The 19521-nt window shown below is 50.2% G+C and overlaps 1 protein-coding gene across 3 annotated transcripts in view; it reads right to left on the minus strand.

The window, feature by feature from the left end:
- DDX11 (DEAD/H-box helicase 11) overlaps positions 1-19521 on the minus strand; it is a 36760-nt gene that overhangs the window by 7469 nt on the left and 9770 nt on the right. For all 3 annotated transcript variants that reach the window (XM_059184488.1, XM_059184487.1, XM_059184486.1), the window contains exons 4-17: positions 16626-16874; positions 16075-16161; positions 15631-15788; positions 8484-8529; positions 7515-7622; positions 7200-7287; positions 6367-6572; positions 4727-4879; positions 3544-3590; positions 3133-3212; positions 2219-2263; positions 2028-2095; positions 492-530; positions 128-239 (exon numbers count right to left, since the gene is read on the minus strand). In XM_059184488.1, the coding sequence (XP_059040471.1) occupies positions 128-239; positions 492-530; positions 2028-2095; positions 2219-2263; positions 3133-3212; positions 3544-3590; positions 4727-4879; positions 6367-6572; positions 7200-7287; positions 7515-7622; positions 8484-8529; positions 15631-15788; positions 16075-16161; positions 16626-16874 (1486 nt within the window). The remainder of the gene's footprint in view (positions 1-127; positions 240-491; positions 531-2027; positions 2096-2218; positions 2264-3132; positions 3213-3543; positions 3591-4726; positions 4880-6366; positions 6573-7199; positions 7288-7514; positions 7623-8483; positions 8530-15630; positions 15789-16074; positions 16162-16625; positions 16875-19521) is intronic.

Raw genomic sequence — 19521 nt, forward strand, 5'->3', positions numbered from 1 at the left:
CACAGAGGCAGTGGGAAGGCCTCCTGTGGCAAGCCTAAAGCCATTCTTCCCAAGAGTAGAGTCCAGGCACGAGGAATGGACGTTCCTGTCCCCTGCGTGCAGCCCAATCTCCCGCCTCCTAACTCACTCTCGGTCACTGTGGGCTGCAGGGTCTGCAGGAAGTGCTGGAACCCAGCCAGTCTGGGCTGCTCCCTGGAGGGTGTGAGGACTGCGCCATACCTTTCTGTGAAGCCGAAGAGCTGGGACGGAGTAAGAGAACACAGGGAGGAATAAGGGTGCAGCAGTGAGAGCTCTGGATGGAGGCAGGTTCTGCCGTACCCCAGACAGCCCGCACCTTGCCCCCTACCCCCACCTGCCATGAGGCCTCTAGCACCCCCACCCCCCACCCAGCGAGCCATGCAACAGGAAGGGAGCAAAAGTGACTCTGAAAGGCAGGGGGCAGCACTAGGGTGCTGCAGACTCTAGCCAGACCTGGGAAGGGGAGGGCACACCTTTCTGCTGATCATGCTCCTCTCACAGTAGCGCCGCACCTGTGAAAGAAAGCCTACTGCAGGTATCTGGCCACCATTTGCTGGAAAAAAGAAACCACCAGCTTCCCCAACCCCAGGGAAGCAGGACTCCCTGCTTGCCCTCCCCCGCCCCAGGAGCCCACAGCCTCCTTGTTGGCCAAGTGGGTCACCCTCCTCTGAGGTCCTGCCTCTCCTACCACCCCCACACAGCATGGTGGAAGCCTCGTGCAGGCAGTCCCCTCACACGTGTGTGCATGGCTCCAACCCTCTAGAAAGGTCCCCTAATCTCCTTCAATGTGACAGCACCTAAGCTTAACCTTGAAAGATTAAGTCTTAAAAAACCTGTAAGAGTAAAAAAAAAAACCCTGTAGGAGCAAAGGCACGAAGGAGGTAAAGCTTGGGTTTGTTCAGGCGTGTCTGGTGCGTACACTATGTGTAGCCTGGAAAGGAAGACAGCGAGTTGAAGCCTTTGAAGATTTCTAAAAAGGGTGCTATCTTTCAGCGGAGCTCCACTAGACCATAGTGTGGGAAAGAGAGCAGAAGGGAGAGGGAATGCGAGCAGGGAGAGCAGGGAGAAGGCAAGAAGAAAAGAGCCTCTCCTGATGTGGCAGCCATGGGAATGGAAAGGCTCCAGAAGTTCAAGAGCTATTTCTGGCTCTGGGAGCCGGTGACCATTTAGATGCAGGACCCAAAGGGAGAAGAAAGGAGTCAAAAAGGGCTAGACTGACAGCCTGTCTGATGGGGTCATGGCAGTGACGGGGACCAAAACGGGTAAGTTGGGTGTGTGTGTGAAGACAAATGGGAAGGCCGGAGGGAAAGCAAAGGGTCTGGAGTCCAGGCAGGGGGGCTAACACGCCAGGTACCATCTGCTCACTTGTGTGTGACCTATGCCTGTCCCTCCGGGGGTGACCTCTCCCAGCCTCGGGTCCCTCTGCTTCTGAGCAATGATGGTACATCCTACCCTGGAGTCACAAAACCTGGTGCCCTGCCGTGAACGCAGTAAGTGCGCTGTATTGTCAGTAACTTAGAATCCCTGAGTCGTGAGTCGAGCAATGGCGGTGGGATCCTGCACAGCAGGCCTGGAGCGAGCTCCCACTAGAGGCTGCACACAAGTCCAAGGCCTTAGGGGGCGGAGGGGAGGCAGTTCACAGCCACCTCAACCCAACAGCAGGATCATGCTCCCGAAGGCAGGGCAGAGACTGTGCCCGAAGAAAGATGGAACAAGGCAAAGGACCTGGGAATTTCTGTTTGTGCTTATTTGGGACAATGAAAGGCACCTTTTCTCCCTAGTCCCTAGGACCCTTCAACCCTGGGTTAGAGATTACTTTTTTCTTGCTGATGCAATGCCTTCAGGGGTAAGTGATTACAAACACCTATGCTGTAGATCCTCAGACTTCTAGACTGCCTGACATTAGGAATTTGGAATTTACTTTTTATTCCTTCGTCTTCACACAGCGTTCTGCTCACAGATGGTGAGCAATATAAGCAAATTGGACACAAAAGGATGAAAATCTCTACCTTGAACAGGTTGATGTTGTCAATCTGGCTCTCAAAGAGGAAGTCATTGATGGTCTTCAGCTCTGTCCCTTAGGGGTAAACAAAGGGCCTTGAAATCCTTCCTCGGAAGAGGGGAAGACCAGACGTGGTCCCAGACGTGAGCTCAGAACTGGCTCAGAGCAGCTCTGGGCCTCTGAAGGCAGTCCTCTTACCTGTCTGTGAAAGGCTCTGTGTGTTGGGATTTTGCTTAATGTTCCCTAAAATAGAGAATTCAAGCTGGTCAGGATGGTGACTCTCTAACCCCCAGCTCCTCACACTGAACACTGGACTCCTTAAATAAGAGCATTCGTAATTAACAGATTTTTCTGCCATGTATAAGCACCCAAAAACCTGCTGAGAAGACAGGAGGCTCAAGGTAGCCTCAGAATCTGACCCGTGTTTGCACATGGAGCCCAAAGCCTTGTGGGTTTCATTCTTTTCACACCTCCTCCAGAGAGGCTGGGACCAAGTGACCACCCTACTTTAGGCAGACCCAAGGAGCTGCCCAGGGGCAAAGTAGAGATGGAAGGGAAGAGCACCAGCGCTAGGCAAAATCCCTCCAACAAAATGGTCCCCTGGCTTCCTAGAACTCAGCTTGTATGTAAGCCTTCAGGTAGACAGCCATGCAACAAAAGAAAAGGCAGGTGACACAGAATCGTGAGAGCCACATGGACCTGGAGCCACAAGAGTCCCGCCATTAGGATCACGAAGCAGAGACAGTTCACACCCCTGCTCTGAGCTCTAGTTTACTTAGCTGTCCACAAGGGTGAGCTCGCCTGTGTTCCGTGCTTTCCTCAAAGGTATGCTCCAAAGTGACTTCACACGGTCCCATTATACTACGCTGTTATTACTACCTGGGACCGAGTAGGGTCTGGCAAAATAAAAAGGAATCAGAACAGGGGGAAATAAACTAGGAATCTAAAAAAAGATCTAAGGCTAGACAATTCAACTAAGCTGTAAGAGAGAAGAATCTTGGCGAAGATAATTCTTGGGGATGCAGAAAACCCAGGTGTCCTGACTGGCATCCAGGGAACAGACCACACAACCTTAGCAGGCCAGGGGTCAGGGAGGGCACAGGGCTCCTTACCACCCAACACAGTCACAAACTTCTCCAACAGATACAGGATCTGTTTGATGTACATCAAGTTCTTGGCCTTCAGACGCTTCCTGAGGAGACACGAATGGACATCAAGTGGTAGTACTCCACAAGCAACTTCCCTTCCAAGTGCCTCAAACTCAGGCCTTTCTGTCTAGTGTCTTCCAAAAGCAGGCCACGAGCAACAAATACACCCCCAGAAGAGAAGGCTCGCCATGGCCCAAGGCCTTGTAGCCAGCTGTGGCATCCTGAGCATGCTCGACCTGTGTGGGATACACACCATCGTGAACAGGAGGGGAACAGGGTCTCCCTGGCGCTGGGCCCAGGCCAGAGGTGGAGACCCCAGTGCTTTCTCTGAGACTGAGCAGGACTTTCCCTTCCCCTCAGAAGGCAGTGTCTTACCCATATCGTTCCATATACTGGAGCAACTGGGAATGGGCCTGGCAGAGCTGGAGAGAACAGAGAATGGGCGTGAGGGCAGGCCAGGCTCTATCTTAAGATTATGCCTAGAAAATGCCAGCCATGCCACATGGGAAGCAGTAAAGGGAGTGGGCCTGGGTAGAGACCAAAGGCCTTGAGGCTGCTGGGAGCTGAGAGGTCAAGGAAGGGAAGTTCTGCTGCAGTATCCACTTTAGGTCAGTGAAAACAGCAAGAGGCTAACTCTTTCAGGTAATGAATCTCCCTGTTAGTTTTTACTACTTTGGGCAAAGATGTATTTTCCACTAAGCAGAGAAGTGGTTCGAGGTAGCCATTACACTCTGGCCTAAGGTCAACCCTGGCCTAAGGTCAGTAGAAGTGGTGGGAGGCACGTGGGTGACTCACTCAGTTAAGTGTTTAACTTCACTCAGGTCACAATCTCAGGGTCCTGGGATCGAGTCCAGCATCAGGCTCCCCGCTCAGCAGGAAGCCTGCTTCTCCCACTCCCTCTGCTCCTCCTACCCCATCCCCACCCCCCACCATGCACATGTGCTAATAAAATAATAAAAAAAAAGGGGGGTGGTAGGAATACCACATGAGCTTCAGGGTCAGAAACCAGTGGTCAAGTTCCAACTCCACACTCCTAAGCTGTGTGATTTTCGGCACACTGCTTAAAGCCCCCCGAATCTGAGTTCTCAGTGTTAACTGGGAACAACAGCCCATGCGGAGGCAGTGTGAAAATTCATGATACTGCACACAGGCCATGGCAGAGAAGAGGTAATCAACAGTGGCCCTCGGAAACCCTGAGCATCCCTCAAAGCAAGGCTAACAATGCCAAACTACGTGAGGACCCCTGCTTCCTTCGCCGTATCATCCTGGCTTACAGAGAATAGGATACTAGCACCTGGGCTGGAGGGACTCAGGATGACTGACCTAGGACAGTGAAGAGCAAGGACATGAACCACTTCCCCTTAGCTGGGTCCCCCATAGTTCTACTATCTGCTGAAAAGCCAGTTAGCCCCCGACGAGTCCACTGCCCCGACTCAAGGCACCCTCTCCCAAGCCACCTCCAGACCAATTCCAGGGCTTAGAGAAAAATGATCCACGTCCCTCCACATCCCTCTGCCCCATGGCAGGCCCTGGCCCAAGACAGGAGAGGCTGACCCACCTGAGAACCGCTGACCTCTGCACTGTGGATGCCCGTGATGGTGTCGATCAGGTTGTGTGCCTCATCGATGAGCACCACCTGGCCCTGTAGCCGGATGCCCGCAGCCTGGCGGGTGGCCGCGTGCAGCAGCATCTGGTAGGGCAGCACCACGAGCTGGGGGGAAGAGCGGCCGCCTGAGCAGTGCTGGGGGAGGTTGGGGGTGGGGGGGTACTCCTTGCTTTGGCAAGTGTTCCCCGCCTACTCTAATTGTCTGATGCAAATCGTTTTAGCCAGTCTGATTCTGACTGAACCAAAAGTGGGGGTGGGGAGAGGGGGAGCAGAGAGGAGTGTGGAACCCCTGCCCAGCCTTATCAATACCCCTGAGGCACCCGAGGTTCCTCAAAACACTGTGAACACCCCTGGTGTACTAGAAGGTAGCCCTGCACTCTGGTCCCAGGGCTGTGACTTCTTAGCTGTGTGACTTGCGAAAGTCATTTAACCTTTCTGAGCCTTAGTTTCTTCATGGGAAAAATGGACTTAATAAACTCTATCTCAAATGAGGGCCAAGGGTCAGAGGTCGGGGCAACAAAAATAAGAACTCTGTAAATTTTTCGGTGCTACTTATGAGACCGATTTCCCAGTTAAAAGAATATTGATAAAGTGAAACTCTAGAAAACTGGTAACTTAAGGCCCAGCTTTAATCTGGCACCATTACCCACCTCCTGTGAGAAAACAGGTAAATCACTTAGCCTTTCTGGGCCTGTGTCCTCATGTGTACATATGGATAATACCTGCCTTAGCGTTTTCTGTGGGATACTACAAAGCAAAAATGAGGTGACAGCTATCTCAAAAAGTCAAGATCACGAAAATCTCAGGGCACCTTATATTTGCACACACGTATCTATGGCACTGATCTTGTGACACAGCAGACAGACCCCAGGAAATCATGCAACAATGGTGGAGGCTGAGAAGGTTCTAGAATTTCCCTCTGAGCATTTACGCAACATAGTTCAGGGTAGTATACTAACGAGCATTTAGCTGCTGTAAAATCATTACTAACATTGTTCCCTGTATTTCTGAAAAGCTACCTAATCTTTTTTTGCTTGTATGGAATTCTCCACAAATGAAACTCTATTTCCAAAAGTCACTTGAATGAAACAGTGGCAAGAAGACAGTAAAACCATACCAAATAACAATATTTTGGATCTGTCAAATGGGCAGACGCAAATGCCCATCCAAATGGGCAGTGTAAAGATGAGCCTCAACATGGCGAGTCGAAAGAAGACAGCCTTCTCCCACACCGACAGGCAGGTGCCTATGTCAGGATGGTTGGTCTGAAAGGCTGTTTGGAAACACATTTCTGTCTGCAGCACCCTGACTGCATCTTCTCAGCTTCCTGCTGCCCGGTGCCCCCGGACTCTGGTTTCTTTAGGACTGCACACCCTTATCAGTTCTTATCTGCTGTCCCCAGTAAGGCCATCTGTTCCTGCAACCTAGAGCCACAGGACACCCCCACTCCCACGCACTGGCTCCTGGGTGCTGTGTGGTCATCCATCCACAGCCAGGTACATCCTCCCAAATTAAGAGGAATGAGGAAATCCCTTGTGGCAGAGCCCACAGATGGAGCCAAGAGTTACTGTCCGACCCTCTAAGGTCTTTACCTGGGCTGCTGGAATGGCAAACCGGCTCCCGTAATAGGGACAGGCCCGAGCCTCCTTCCCCAGTGCCACCAACTGCTCAATGTCCTTCACCCCCACCAGGACCTGGTCTCGGAGGAGCTGCAGCTGCTCGTAGCCATAGAAGGGGCATGCGGCCCGGTGCTCCTGCCTTCTCCTCTTGGGCTTCTCTTCCTCAGCTCTGTTCCTCTCTGAGGGGGCAGAGGCACAAGGAATGACACCAGTCGACGGGGCCAGCACTGGGTCTAAAATGTCAAGACCCAAGTCCATGACCCTTCCCACTACTATTTAGGAAGGTCTCACCATTTGGGCATTTAATTTTATGTTCTCTAGAAAAAGCCAATAAAACCATCTTAGAGCGAGGGTTCTGGACTAGACACTGACCCAAAAAGCAAAATGCCTTTCCCAAGGAGACGACCTTAAGGAAAGACCCAGCTGCAAGCTCCACTGTCACTGCCACTTAAGACACTATCTCCCGGGCGCCTGGGTGGCTCAGTGGGTTAAGCCACTGCCTTCGGCTCAGGTCATGATCTCAGGGTCCTGGGATCGAGGCCCGCATCGGGCTCTCTGCTCAGCAGGGAGCCTGCTTCCCTCTCTCTCTCTCTCTGCCTCCCTCTCCATCTACTTGTGATTTCTCTCTGTCAAGTAAATAAATAAAATCTTAAAAAAAAAAAAAAAAAAAAAAAAAAAAGAATCTATAAGACACTATCTCCCGCGTCCCGGGTCCACTTCCAGCCCACTCCCCACCACTTCTCAGTACTGCCCCAGGCTACACGACCACCCCAGGGTCCGTGCACGGCTCTAGTGATGGGGGCTACCGTGTTTGCTTCTCTGCATCTCCATGCAGCGGTCATTGATGAGCTGTGCAGAACCCAGGGTCTTCACATCATCATTTATACAAAGATTCTAGAAGACAGAGGCAAAGAGAGAGCCACAGCAGTCACAACATGATATACAGCAACCCTCTGGGGCCTGTCCAGCACCCTGCCAGGAACCAGAAGAGGCCGATCCTCCCACTGCACGGCAAGCCCTGGGCCTGGGCGCACCATCCTTCCATGCCTGGAAGAGGAAGATGAAGGCCCAGGAAAGGGAGCGGGATGGCACCCAGGTCAAGACGCAAAGACTGCATGTACCTGCCGAGAGCCGAGGGTGACGAGCCGGGTGTCCTTGCCAAAGGGGCTCCTCCGTACCTCGTGCACAAACTGAGCCAGCTGGGAGTGTGTCCGACTGCAGTAGTAAATCTGCTCCGTGGAGGAGCAGGGGATTTCAGAAACCAGACTACAAGATCTCCATTCTCTGCACATCAAGGAATGCACGGCCCAGTAGGCTGAGAAACTGGGGACAGTGGCCACACACACACAAACCTAAAGCAATGGGACTCTGTCCCACAGCAGATCTCACTAACGCGGGGCCCAGGCAGTCCCCACCTCCCCCACTCAGCTCCAGAAGTTTACAAGAACACCCACAACATGGAGTTCCTCCCATCAGTCCTGCTCAGCCATGAATCCGGCCACTTCACAGGGCTTGGTCATCTCAGGACAGGCTGCCTCCCTGAGCTGTGGTTCCCCAGTGGGAAAGAACAGATTCTGGTGAGCGTGTCGGGGGTGGGCTGTCCACACACTCCTCCCTAAAGGCTGGGGGGTCAGGCTCGCAGTAGGACAAGGGGAGCTGAGCTGTGCTCTATGCTCCTCCAAGCCTAAGAGCGAGAAGAGATGAGAAACAGGGAGAAAATATCTACTTTTAACAGAGAAAACCAAAGTCTTACACAAATGAAACCAAATGTTTTTAATCATGACAGATGTCTGAACCCTACATACCTCCCAGCGCTCCATGCCAACGGAAACCCAGACAAGAGAAGAGGGAGCCAAAGGGCAGGGTGCTCTTGCTCAGGCCTGGCCTTACCCCCTAACACCTCCAGACAGACACCACCGGTCCATGGGCCTGCCAAGTGAGCACCCCAACACCGAGGTCTGGATCTGGGGAGCCCCAGAGTCAGGAGACTGGAGGCTCTTTGTTGATGACAGAGCGAGAAGAAGCCAAGAGCAGACACAGAGCCCTGGACTCAGGACCAAGCCCAGAATACCCACGACACAATGTCTTACCTTAGTTACATGTTCTTCCTCTGGGTCATCCTCATCCTCGTCCACTCTGAGAGAAAAGAACACAGAAACTCAGAGAACTCAGGTCACCTGAAGACACACTTGAGTGAGCACCTACTGCATGCCCACAACGAGCCCTGGACCTAAGCCAGACTCCGTCCCTGTCGTCGGAGGCCAGCAGAGCTGAGCTGAGCCAGAGACAGACAAGACACATCCCAGCAACAAAGTTCCACCAAAGCAAGTGCCTGCTTGATTGCCCACTGGGTCAGAGAGATGCACGGAGCTAATACCAGCCCGATCCTCCCCCCGGCACTCACGAGGGAAAGGAGAAAGGGGCACAGTATTCCCAAAACCTCCATTCGCTGTCTGACTCTGTCCATCATCAAAGGCTACTCCGTCCTTACTGTGCACGCCTCCAGCGAACTGGAGTTCTCTCAGTCCCCGCAGAACTATGCACTTAACCATTCGCAGCCTCGGACACGCTGTTCTCTCTGCCTGGTAGGCGCTCACCCCTCACTTCCTCTTTTACCTAGCCAACTGTGTCAACCTTGAGATGCCCACATAAACACGGCTGCCTTCCTCCACCTCCCCGAGAGGTTCGGCCAGCCCCTCCCTCGCCACACTGCTGTGGCCCCCTGCACCTCTTCTTTGCAACACCCATCTCCTTCCAAGGCACTTATTCTGGGTCTGTCCACCTCTCTAGACTCATGTCCGCAGGCAAGACTCTGGGGTGTCTTGCTTCTGAGAGGGCCAGGGGACTCACCCTGGCCTTGGCACACGGCAGGAACTCCAAGCACATTTCCTGAGGGAAGCCACAACTGACTGAAAAAAGATACTCTTGCCCAGAACCAGACAAACCTCTTCTCTCCTTGGCACCTCACCCCTCCCAGCAATGAAGGAAGAGCCCACATGCACTGAGGGACTGGGAGGGAGGTCAAGTCTGCATTACGAGGCGGAATGGTTAGCTGACATTATTAGTCTAGGCTCTCCACCAAACAAAATCTTTTACAGACACAATCCTCCTACAGGGCCATCACTGGGATTCTTTTTGTTCACCTGGGAATTTTTTTTTTCTTAAGCAAAAATGCTAATTCCCATGGGCAATTAGAAAAGGAGTTATTTATAGGGTTGCCTTTCCAGTCAATAAATAATTGTTCAGAACCCTTTGTCTGACAGGCTTTGATTTAAATCATGTAGCACAAGGTAAGCAAACTCAACAGGATCTAGATAAGAAGCAGGATGTGTGAAGAAAGGAAGAGCAGAAATTTTAAGTTCAGAACTGGTTGGGGCACCTGGGTGGCTCAGTCAGTTAAATGTCTGCCTTCGGCTTGGGTCATGATTCCAGGGTCTTGGAACTGAGCCCCACCTCAGGCTCCCTTGCTCAGTGGGGAGTCTGCTTTTCCCTATCCCTCTGCTGCGCCCCCTGTCTGTGCTCTCACTCTCACTCACTCTGTCAAATAAATAAATAAAATCTTTTTTTTTTTTTTTTTTAAGATTTTATTTATTTGACAGAGGGAAACACAGCGAGAGAGGGAACACAAGCAGGGGGGAGTGGGAGAGGGAGAAGCAGGCTTCCTGCTAAGCAGGGAGCCCGACCAGAACTCCAACCCAGGACCCTGGGATCATGACCTGAGCCAAAGGTGTCTGCTGACTGAGCCACCCAGGTGCCTCAATAAATAAAATCTTAAACAAAACAAAACAAAACAAAAAACTGGTTGTGTTCTCAGAGAGGGTCCTCCTCCCTCTCCAAATAGCAAGGCATGGAAGCTGCAGGAGTTAATCTGCAGGATTAAGGGCTCAGGCCAAAGCCCTGGGTAGTTGCACTTTGTTACTCTAATATTCACAAACTCCACTCAAGTCCTTTCTCTTGTCCCCGGGGGGCGGCTCTCGAGGAGAAGTCCAGGAGCAGGCAAGTAATCTCGGAGGCAGGTGGCAAAGGGTTTGCAAAGCACTTCCTATCTCCCCGAGGTGAAATGCCTAAAGAGGTCTGACCATCTCAGCCCTGGGCAGGGTCAGAAGTTTTGGTTCTAATCCAAGTCCTGAAATCTGTGCTAAGGGCAGGCCTCTAGCACCAACAAAGAAAAGCGCAGGGCCAGATAATTTAACTGGCCAGACTGATGATGATTTCAATATTTAAAGAAATGATGGTAACCCTTCTCCAACTCTTCCAAAACACAGAAGAGAAGGAACACTCCCAAACTCATTTTATGGGGCCAGTATTACCCCAACACCAAAGCCAGATAATGACACTACGTAAGATATACAAGCCACTATATCTCCGATAAAGACAGAGGCAAACACTCCCAACAAAATGTTAGCAAACTGAGTTAAATAGCACACAAAAACGATCATGCCCCATGATCAAGCGGAGCTCCTGCCTGAAAGACAAGAATGGCTCAACATATGCAAATCAGTAAATGTGACACATCAGTCAACAGAATGATAGACAAAAGTCACATGATCATCTCAGTAACACAGAAAAAACAAACGACAAAATCCAACACCCAGTCATGATAAAAACTTTGCTGTATGAGGTACAGAAGGAACGTCCCTCGACAAAGGCTATCTGTGACAAGCCCACAGCTAACACTACTCAGCAGTGAAAGCTTTCCCACTAAGACAAGACTAAGATGAAGGTGCTTACTTTTACCTCTTCTCTGCAATACAGTGGAAGTCCTAGCCAGACCCATCAGTCAAGAAAAAAGAAGAAAAAGCATCCAAACTGGGAAGGAAGAAGTAAAACTACCTGTTAGCAAATGACATGATCATACACAGGAAAAGCCTGAAGATAGCACCAAAAAACTGTTAGAACTAATTTGCAAATTCAGTGAAGTTGCAAGGTACAAAATCAACACACAAAAATCAATTTCATTTCTGCATGCTAACAATAAACTATCTGAGACAGAAATAAAGAAAACAGTCTAGTTTACAATGGCATCAAAGACAATAAAATACTCAGGAGGTAAACACTTACACACTCACAGCTACAAGACTTCAGTGAAAGAACCTGAAGAAGACACGAACGACAGACTGTCCCATGTTTGCAAGTCAGAAGAATTCATGCTGCTGAAATGTCCACACTACTGAAATCCATTTATAGATTCAGCGCCATCCTATATCAAGAGTCCAACAATATTTTTAACAAACATAGGAAAACAAAGATCCTAAAAATCATATGCAACCACAAAAGACCCCAAATAGCCAAAGCAATCTTGAGAAAGAAGAACAAAGCTGGAAGCATCACATGTTCTGATTTTCAACAGTACGATTATCAAGAGTACAGCACTGGCACAAAAACAGTAGAATAGGGACACCTGGGTGGCTCAGTGGGTTAGGCCGCTCAGGTCATGATCTCAGGGTCCTGGGATCGAGTCCCACATCAGGCTCCCTGCTCAGCAGGGGGCCTGCTTCCCTTCCTCTCTCTCTGCCTGCCTCTCTGCCCACTTGTGATCTCTCTCTGTCAAATAAAAAAAAAAAAAAAAAAAAAAAAAGTAGAATAATCAAGGCAGGAAGGTACTGGCATAAAAACAAACACATAAGACTCGTGGAACAGAACCCAGAAATAAACCCATGCATATACAATAAAGTAGTATTTGACAAGGGAGCCAAGAATACTCAATGAGGAAAAGACCTTCTCTTCAGTATGTGCTGAAGAAACGGAAGAGTCACATGCAAAAGAATGAAACGCAATCCCTATCCTACACCACTTAAAACTCAAAAGGGATTAAAGACTTAAATGTGAGGCCTAAAACTCCTAGAAGAAAACACACAGAAAAAAGCTTTATGACACTGGTCTTCACAGTGATTTCTTTCGCTATGACATCAAAAGTATAAACAAAGCAAGAATAAACAAGTGGGACTATGTCAAAATAAAAAGCTTTTGCTACGGCAAAAGAAACAATCAACAAAATAGAACAGGAATCAAAAAATGGGAGAAAATATTTGCAAACCACCTATCTGATGATAAGGGGCTTATAACCAAAATATATAAGGAACTCCTAAAACTCAACAGCAAAAACAAGCAGAGGAACGGAACAGACATTTTTTCCAAGTCCTACAAATGGTCAACCGGTCCGTGAAAAGATGCTGATCCCCCAAGGAAATGCAAATCAAAACCACAATGAGTGGGGCGCCTGGGTGGCTCAGCTTTCAGCTTAGGTCACAATCTCCCGGTCCTGGGTTGGAGTTCTGCATCGGGCTCCCTGCTCAGTAGGAAGCCTGCTTCCCCCTCTCGCTCTGCCTACTTGTGCTGTCAAATAAATAAAATCTTTATTAAAAAAAAAACCACAATGAGCTATTACTTCACACCTGATAGAATGGCTATGATCAAAAAGATTAAGTGTTGGCCAGGGTGCCTGGGTGGCTCAGTCAGCTAAGCAGCTACCTTCCGCTCAGGTCCTTCTACTCAGGTTGCGATCTCAGGATCCTGGGATGGAGCCCCATGCTGGGCTCCCTGTTCAGCAGGCACAGGGAGCCTGCTTCTCCCTTCCCCACACCATGCTGGTGCACACAGGTGCACAAAAGCGCACGTGTGTACTCTCAAATAAATAAAATCTTTAAAAAAGAAAAGAAGAAAAGGTAAGTGTTGCCAAGAACGTGGAAAAAAGGGAACCCTGTGTCCTGTGGGCAGGAACGTAAATTGCCACTCTGGAAAACAGCATGGATGTTCCCCCCAAATTAAAAATATTAAGTAGCATATGATTAGGCAAGTCCACTTCCAGGTATATACCCGAAGGAAACAAAATCCGTATCTCAAGATCCCTGCACCTCCCTGTTCACAGCAGCAACTAATGAAAACCACCGAAGCATACTCGGACCGAAGAATGCATGAAGAACACGTCACACACACAGTAAAACAGCCATAAAAAGGCGGGCAATTCTGCCAGCTGTGACAATCCAGATGAACCCTGAGGGCATTGTGGTTAAGTGACATAAGTCCGAGAAGGACAAATTCTGGGTCATCTCATGTGCGGAATTAAAAAAAAAAAAAAAAAACACCCATCCTAGAAGTAGAAAGTAGATTGGTAGGGGCTCAGGAGTGGGTGAAGGTAGCCAAAGGGTATGATCATTAATAAGTGATTAATAAGTAATAAAATTATTTTAATTAGTAAGTTTTATTAATTAATAAGTGACCATGTTAACAACAACGTATTGGTTAAATAGCTGGAGGCGGGCCGCCGCCGCTCTCTCGGCCTTAGCGCCATCTTCTTGGAAACCTCTGCACCATGAGAGCCAAGTGGAGGAAGAAGCGAATGCGCAGGCTGAAGCGTAAAAGAAGAAAGATGAGGCAGAGGTCCAAGTAAACCGCTAGCTTGTGCACCGGTGGAGCCACAGAAGCAGAAATATGGAAAGCCAGAGGCCAGGGACGCTGTTACCAATTGTTGGGCTGCATGCCTACTCTCTAGAGCTTGATTCAATGGATCTAGACCATCCATCGCCGTCTGATCGCAGCTACCACCTTTGAGAGACCCACCTTGTTCATACCAAAACCGACTCTTTTGGCCCTTTGCCCTGGACCTGTGACTTTTCGGGACTAACTGTTTTCATTTGTGGCTGAATGTAACACGTGTACAATAAATCATCTCTTCTGCTGTCTTAGCTGAAGGAAAAAAAAAAAAAAACAACACCGTATTATTTGAGAGGTGCCAAAACAGCACGAAATACTACGTATGTGAGGTAATGAATTAAGTGACCTCATCACAGTGGTCCCTTTGCAATACAGACGCCTATCAAACCCTCATGGTACACAACTTCAACTCACACAGTGTTCTATCCTGACTGTAGCTCAATAAAGCTGAGGGGGAAAGAAGGAAGTCAGGGCAGCCGGGACGAGGAGCATCCTCGGGTCAAGTCAGATGGTGCACTGCAGCCCAGCTGTGAAGGTTTTCTCCATCACCCGTGGAGTTACACTCTACACTGACTCGGTCACCACAGCGTCAATGACAACGTGGGACACATGGGACCTGGTGTCACCTTTAGAGAAGCAGGAAACCTCCCTTCCAAGCTGGGAGCCCAAGAGGAATGACCTCTAGGGGCACTCATGCCTTGGGGCATGATGTCAAAATGATGTCAAAATGACCTCAACGCCCAAACTCTTAACAGGTCGCTCCCCCACTTGTAATGGCCCACAGCCCCGCAACACGGAGAAAGACACCCAGCGTCCTCGGTGGAACTCCGAGGCCCACACAAACTGACAGCTGCCTCTACTCTACCTCATTTGCTTTTAGCCGCTGGACCTTCTGTGTGTCCCTCAACCCACCAAACCTGCTCCCCTTTCCAGACCAGGGCACCAGCAGACCTCTGACTAGCCCTGTCCTCCAGGTCTTCCCACGGCTCCTTCTCACCCTTCCTCACGTCCTCGGAGGCCTCTCCTGGCTTCACCCAGAGGAGCAACCCCACACTCCACCTACTGCCCCCGGTTTTATTTTCCTCCTGGGCAAATGCGCTCATTCTGCGCAGTTACCATCTGTGTGTTTGTCCCACCCCCCCAGCTCCAACCACATGCAAGCTTGCCCAGGGTAGGGGGCACATCCGGCAGACTTGGCATCAGGGACCATGCTGCACCTAGAGCTGGCCCTCAAAGGGCATCTGTGCAACTGAACTGTGAATGAAAGAGGAGGCCCCGACAAGAGGCAGCTGTCATCTTCAGGGTCTTCTACTCCACCCAGCAGCTTACTACTCATAAATCAGAAACTCAGACAGAAACCGGACAGTGGAGACAACAGCTTAGGCTAAGGATACGTTGATGGTTTACATCCTAAAGCTCCCACGGTGTCGTCTGGGAGCAAGGAGCACACGACTAGAGCCGGCCCAGCTGGTTCCAAGGCCCACTGCTCTGTCCCCAGCCCTGTGGCTTCGGCTAGGGCACAGCCCCCGCTGGGTGTGACAGGGAGACGCAAACCTGGTGAGGGCAACGGAGCTCAGACGCACAGAGCCAGCGCCAGCAGATGCAAGGGCACCGTCTCCAGCCTTCTGAGTGCTCCAGAGAAGCCTGGATGAGAGCTGGGGCAGGGGGCTGGCACGCCATCCCTTCGAACACCTTGTGAGGGGCAAAACCACCTGCCTCTCTTTGGGCACAGGAGCCGCCCCCGTGGGAGCTCCCATGGCAACGCAGGCAGGGGCAATGGGTGAAGGAGAAGCGTCGTCTCACCCACGAGCTGCTCCCTTCTCCTCATCACTCTCATACTCGGCGAGGACCAGCTCCTCCTCCCCAGACACCAGTGGCTCCTGAGGCTCGGCCTCTGCTCCCGCCGCTAGCATCTCCCTGCTGAGGCAGAGGAGACGCTCCATCTCTTCTTCCTCTTGTCTCTGCCGAGGAGCATCGCCAAGCAGGAAAGAGAAACAAATCTCAGGACTGGACCCCCGCCCCCCAGACCAAACGGCCTCCGGGCAGCTACCACTGAGGATGACACACACGTCACTACCACAGGCCTCGCTCTCCTCCCGGTGTCTAAGGTATCAACACCTCAGCTCAAGCTGCAGCTACTGGGGGATGAGAACTCAGCTAGGGGGGTGGGGGTCGGCCCTGGCCACTCACCCAGGGAAGCAACAGCACCCACGCACTGTCCCCGCCACCCCCGCAGAGGTCGCTCACCACACGCTTGGCTGCATACTTGAGCTGCGCATTGTGCCGAATCTGCCGCAGGCGCTCCTCTCGCTTCTTCCTCCTGACATGTTCCTCCTAGAGGGTGAAACAGCCAGAAAGAAAACCCCTGCCGAAGTCCCCAACCATGCCCTTCTTAAAAAGTCCAGGGCAGAACGGTTCTCCCTTCCGTGGGCAACACTCCAGAGGGGCAGCAGCATCTCTGACCCTCAGTATGGGAGGTCCACACACTTCGTCCCAAAGCCACATCCTCTCAATCAAATTCATTCCCTTAAAGGAGTCAAGGAGTCTGCAGCCGCAGAACCGTGTTGCCAAGGGCAACGGTGAGGCTCCTTCCCTGGTTGGGTAATGAAGGGAACCGTCCACCCCATCTAGAAAAGGCCTGTTGACATCAGCTTTGAAAAGACAGCACAGGTGCAGCACCACTGACTCAAGGAGGCACTGCAAAGGCAAAGGACATGCTACCCCCAGAATCAACCCCAAATCACCAGCCAAGCCCTGTTTCCTGGATGGCTCCCAGCTCCTATCACCCCACAGCTCACCTTCAGACGGTCCACCAGGTCCCTTTCTTCTTTCTTCTGCACAAACTGAGTCACCCAGTCAGGCTCTCCTGCAGGCCTCGGGGTGTCTGGGGTCTCTTTGCAGGAGGATGAGAGAGTCAGGGGCTGCTCCTTCCCATCACTCAAGGGGACAGTTCCAGTTTCAAGGAGACGTGCCTCTTCCTGATGTTTTCTCTGCTCAAAGTCACGGAGCCAGGAAAGAGCCCCACAAATAAGACTTAAAGATTTTCCCTACAAGAAGAAAAAAAGTCTTCAAAAATAAGAACAAAAACCAAAGTTTTCCAAATAACATTTCTCATTTTAATAAAGCCTTCAAGGAAGGTCTAACTTTAAATATTAGAAAGCACTCTAAGGCCAATCTGAGAAAGGACAGGAAGGGATTTAGCAAAAGGACAGCCAGAAAAGATAAGAAAAAAAAATAAAAATAAAGTTCCTGGCTTAATTATATAGCTCACTATTCCCAAGATAATTTAACGTGGCTTATCAGGTTACATATAAGTACTGCAAGTTAACATAATTAGAAGCTGAGGAATTAGATAAAGTCCCAAAAAAGAATTAAGGCCAAAAACACATAGCTTGAAATCCTATATACTCGCAACGGGGAGCCACATTTGGCTCTATGCTTTAATACAGCCATGTGCAGACAGAACAGGATCAGTCCCATGAGATCCAGTCTTCAAAAAAATTTTAAAGCAAACTAATTGCTCTGGAGAACACAATTCTTAATTTGAAGACTAGAATATTCCCTATGGGTCCTCCCTGTGGGTTGAATTGTGTCCCCCACAAATTCATATGTTAAGTCCTAACCATATGTCTCAGAACGTGACTTTATTTGGAAAAAGGGTTACCGCACATGCAAGCAGTTAAGAAAGAGGAGGGCCCTGATCCACTAAGACTGGTGTCCTTAACACAATGGGGAAATTGGGCCACCACAGCAAGCCCAGAGGGCGAGAAGCCCAGAGGGAAGGCAACAAGGTGAGACACAGGGAAGGCTGGCCTCGGACAGACTGAGGAGAGGGCGGGAACAGTCTGCTCTCAAAGCCCTCCCTGCGACTCCCTCATCTGCACTTCTGGCCTCTGGAGCTGTGGGAGAGAATGCTTCTGTGGGTTAAGCCCCCAGCCTGCGGAGCTCTGTCAGGGCAGTGGGAGCACTAACTTCCGGGAGGCTGCCGCATGGGCTCCTTCCCTAAAGCTGCTGCTTCTGGGGTCCAAAGGGCAGTTCAGTTCGGGCGAGCCTCTGCAGGAGCCAACACGCTCTGGTCAGGCAGTCAACTATCCGAGCCTGCTTAACCCAAGGGGGTCTCAGAGCATCCAGAGGGGTCCTGAACCTAATATGGGCTTGAACGAACCGTAGGTAAAATGCACAGTGTGTAGGGTTGGGGATAGAGTGGAGCACAGTAACTACAGCTTCAGACTTCAGGCTGCCTGGCTGAACACTGGCTCTTCCACTCACCAGCTCTGTGACCTGAGGCTAACCTCCCTAGGCTTGTGTGCTCCACAGAGGCAAAAATGGGAACAGTTAAATAAGATAAAAAAGGAGGCAATGTATATGTGTGTGTATTTGACAGAGACAGAGAGAGAGAGAGAGAGAGACAGACAGACAGTACCTTCCTCAGAATTGCCTTAAGCATTACGTTCATACTCCTAACAGCTAATACCTACACCAGGACTAGAACAACACCTGGTACATAAAAAAGCTAGCTTCTGTTACTCTCTCTTTTTTTTTTTTTGGCTTTTGTTAAGTAATAAATTATTGTGACCTTGAATAAGAACCCATTTCATGAAGTTCCCTTGAAGGGAACTTGAAATAAAATCCCATGAAGATTTTATTTATTTGTCAGAGAGAGAGAGAGAACGCACACAGGCAGGGGGAGCAGGAGAGGGAGAAGCAGCCTCCCCGCTGAGCAGGTAGCCCGATGCAGGACTCGATCCCAGGACCCCAGGATCATAACCTGAGCCAAAGGAAGGCACTTAACCGACTGAGCCACCCAAGCGTTCCCTATTTCATGAAATTCTTAAAAGGCCCTATGATAGAACAGCACTTCTGAAGAATGAATGGATGACGTATCTTTGGAAAAGCCCATATATACCATTTCTCTCAGCTTTTGATGAATACAGAATGGGAAAGCCTTCTAAACAGCTCTCCCCAGCAGCAGCTGGAGAGCAGCCATTCTGTATTGCCAGTAAAATGGAGAGCCACTGGCTTTAGCCATCAGCAAGCTAGGGTCACGAGAGCCACCCCCTGTAACAGTGGCCAGGGTCAGACAGCTGGTCAGAGAGCCAGCACCCTCCCCTAAAAAGGGAGCTGAGGACCTTCCTTAAAGGAATGTCAGAGTTACCTTCCCACAACCACTGCGGGCACACTCTATCACAAAGAGAAAGGAGAACTGAGGCCTGCAATTCTATATCCTCTAGTAAGACAACAAAATTTTAAATTGGAAAATGCTAAAAGGATACATGACCAAATGCTCATGTTAGGAAATAAATTTAATAAAGTACCCACAACATACCTAGCTTTGAACAATGTTATTTCATGGGGTACCATCCAAGATATCACAATTCTAAAGTTTCCGCCAAGTACATTCATGCATTCTAAACACCCACACTGTAGCGAGCACTGGGCTTGATGCTGGGAAACAGAGTTCTCTAGAAAATACCCACAGGCACAAACTTAACACACGAACCATGGCCATGGGGCGTCACATTTCCCTGTGAAGCATGGGCTCCATCCCGGTGGAGAGGTCAGCACAATGTGGGGGCCTGATGAAAAGCTATAAAGGGGACACGGACAAGGGAAGCAGCAGCATCTAGAGCTAAGCAGGGAGCTCAGCCACCGAGGCAGAGGTGAGGCACTGCATGTAACAGTATGGGGTGCCAA

Source organism: Mustela lutreola, chromosome 8 (genome assembly GCF_030435805.1).
Source record: "Mustela lutreola isolate mMusLut2 chromosome 8, mMusLut2.pri, whole genome shotgun sequence".
NCBI lineage: Eukaryota > Metazoa > Chordata > Mammalia > Carnivora > Mustelidae > Mustela > Mustela lutreola.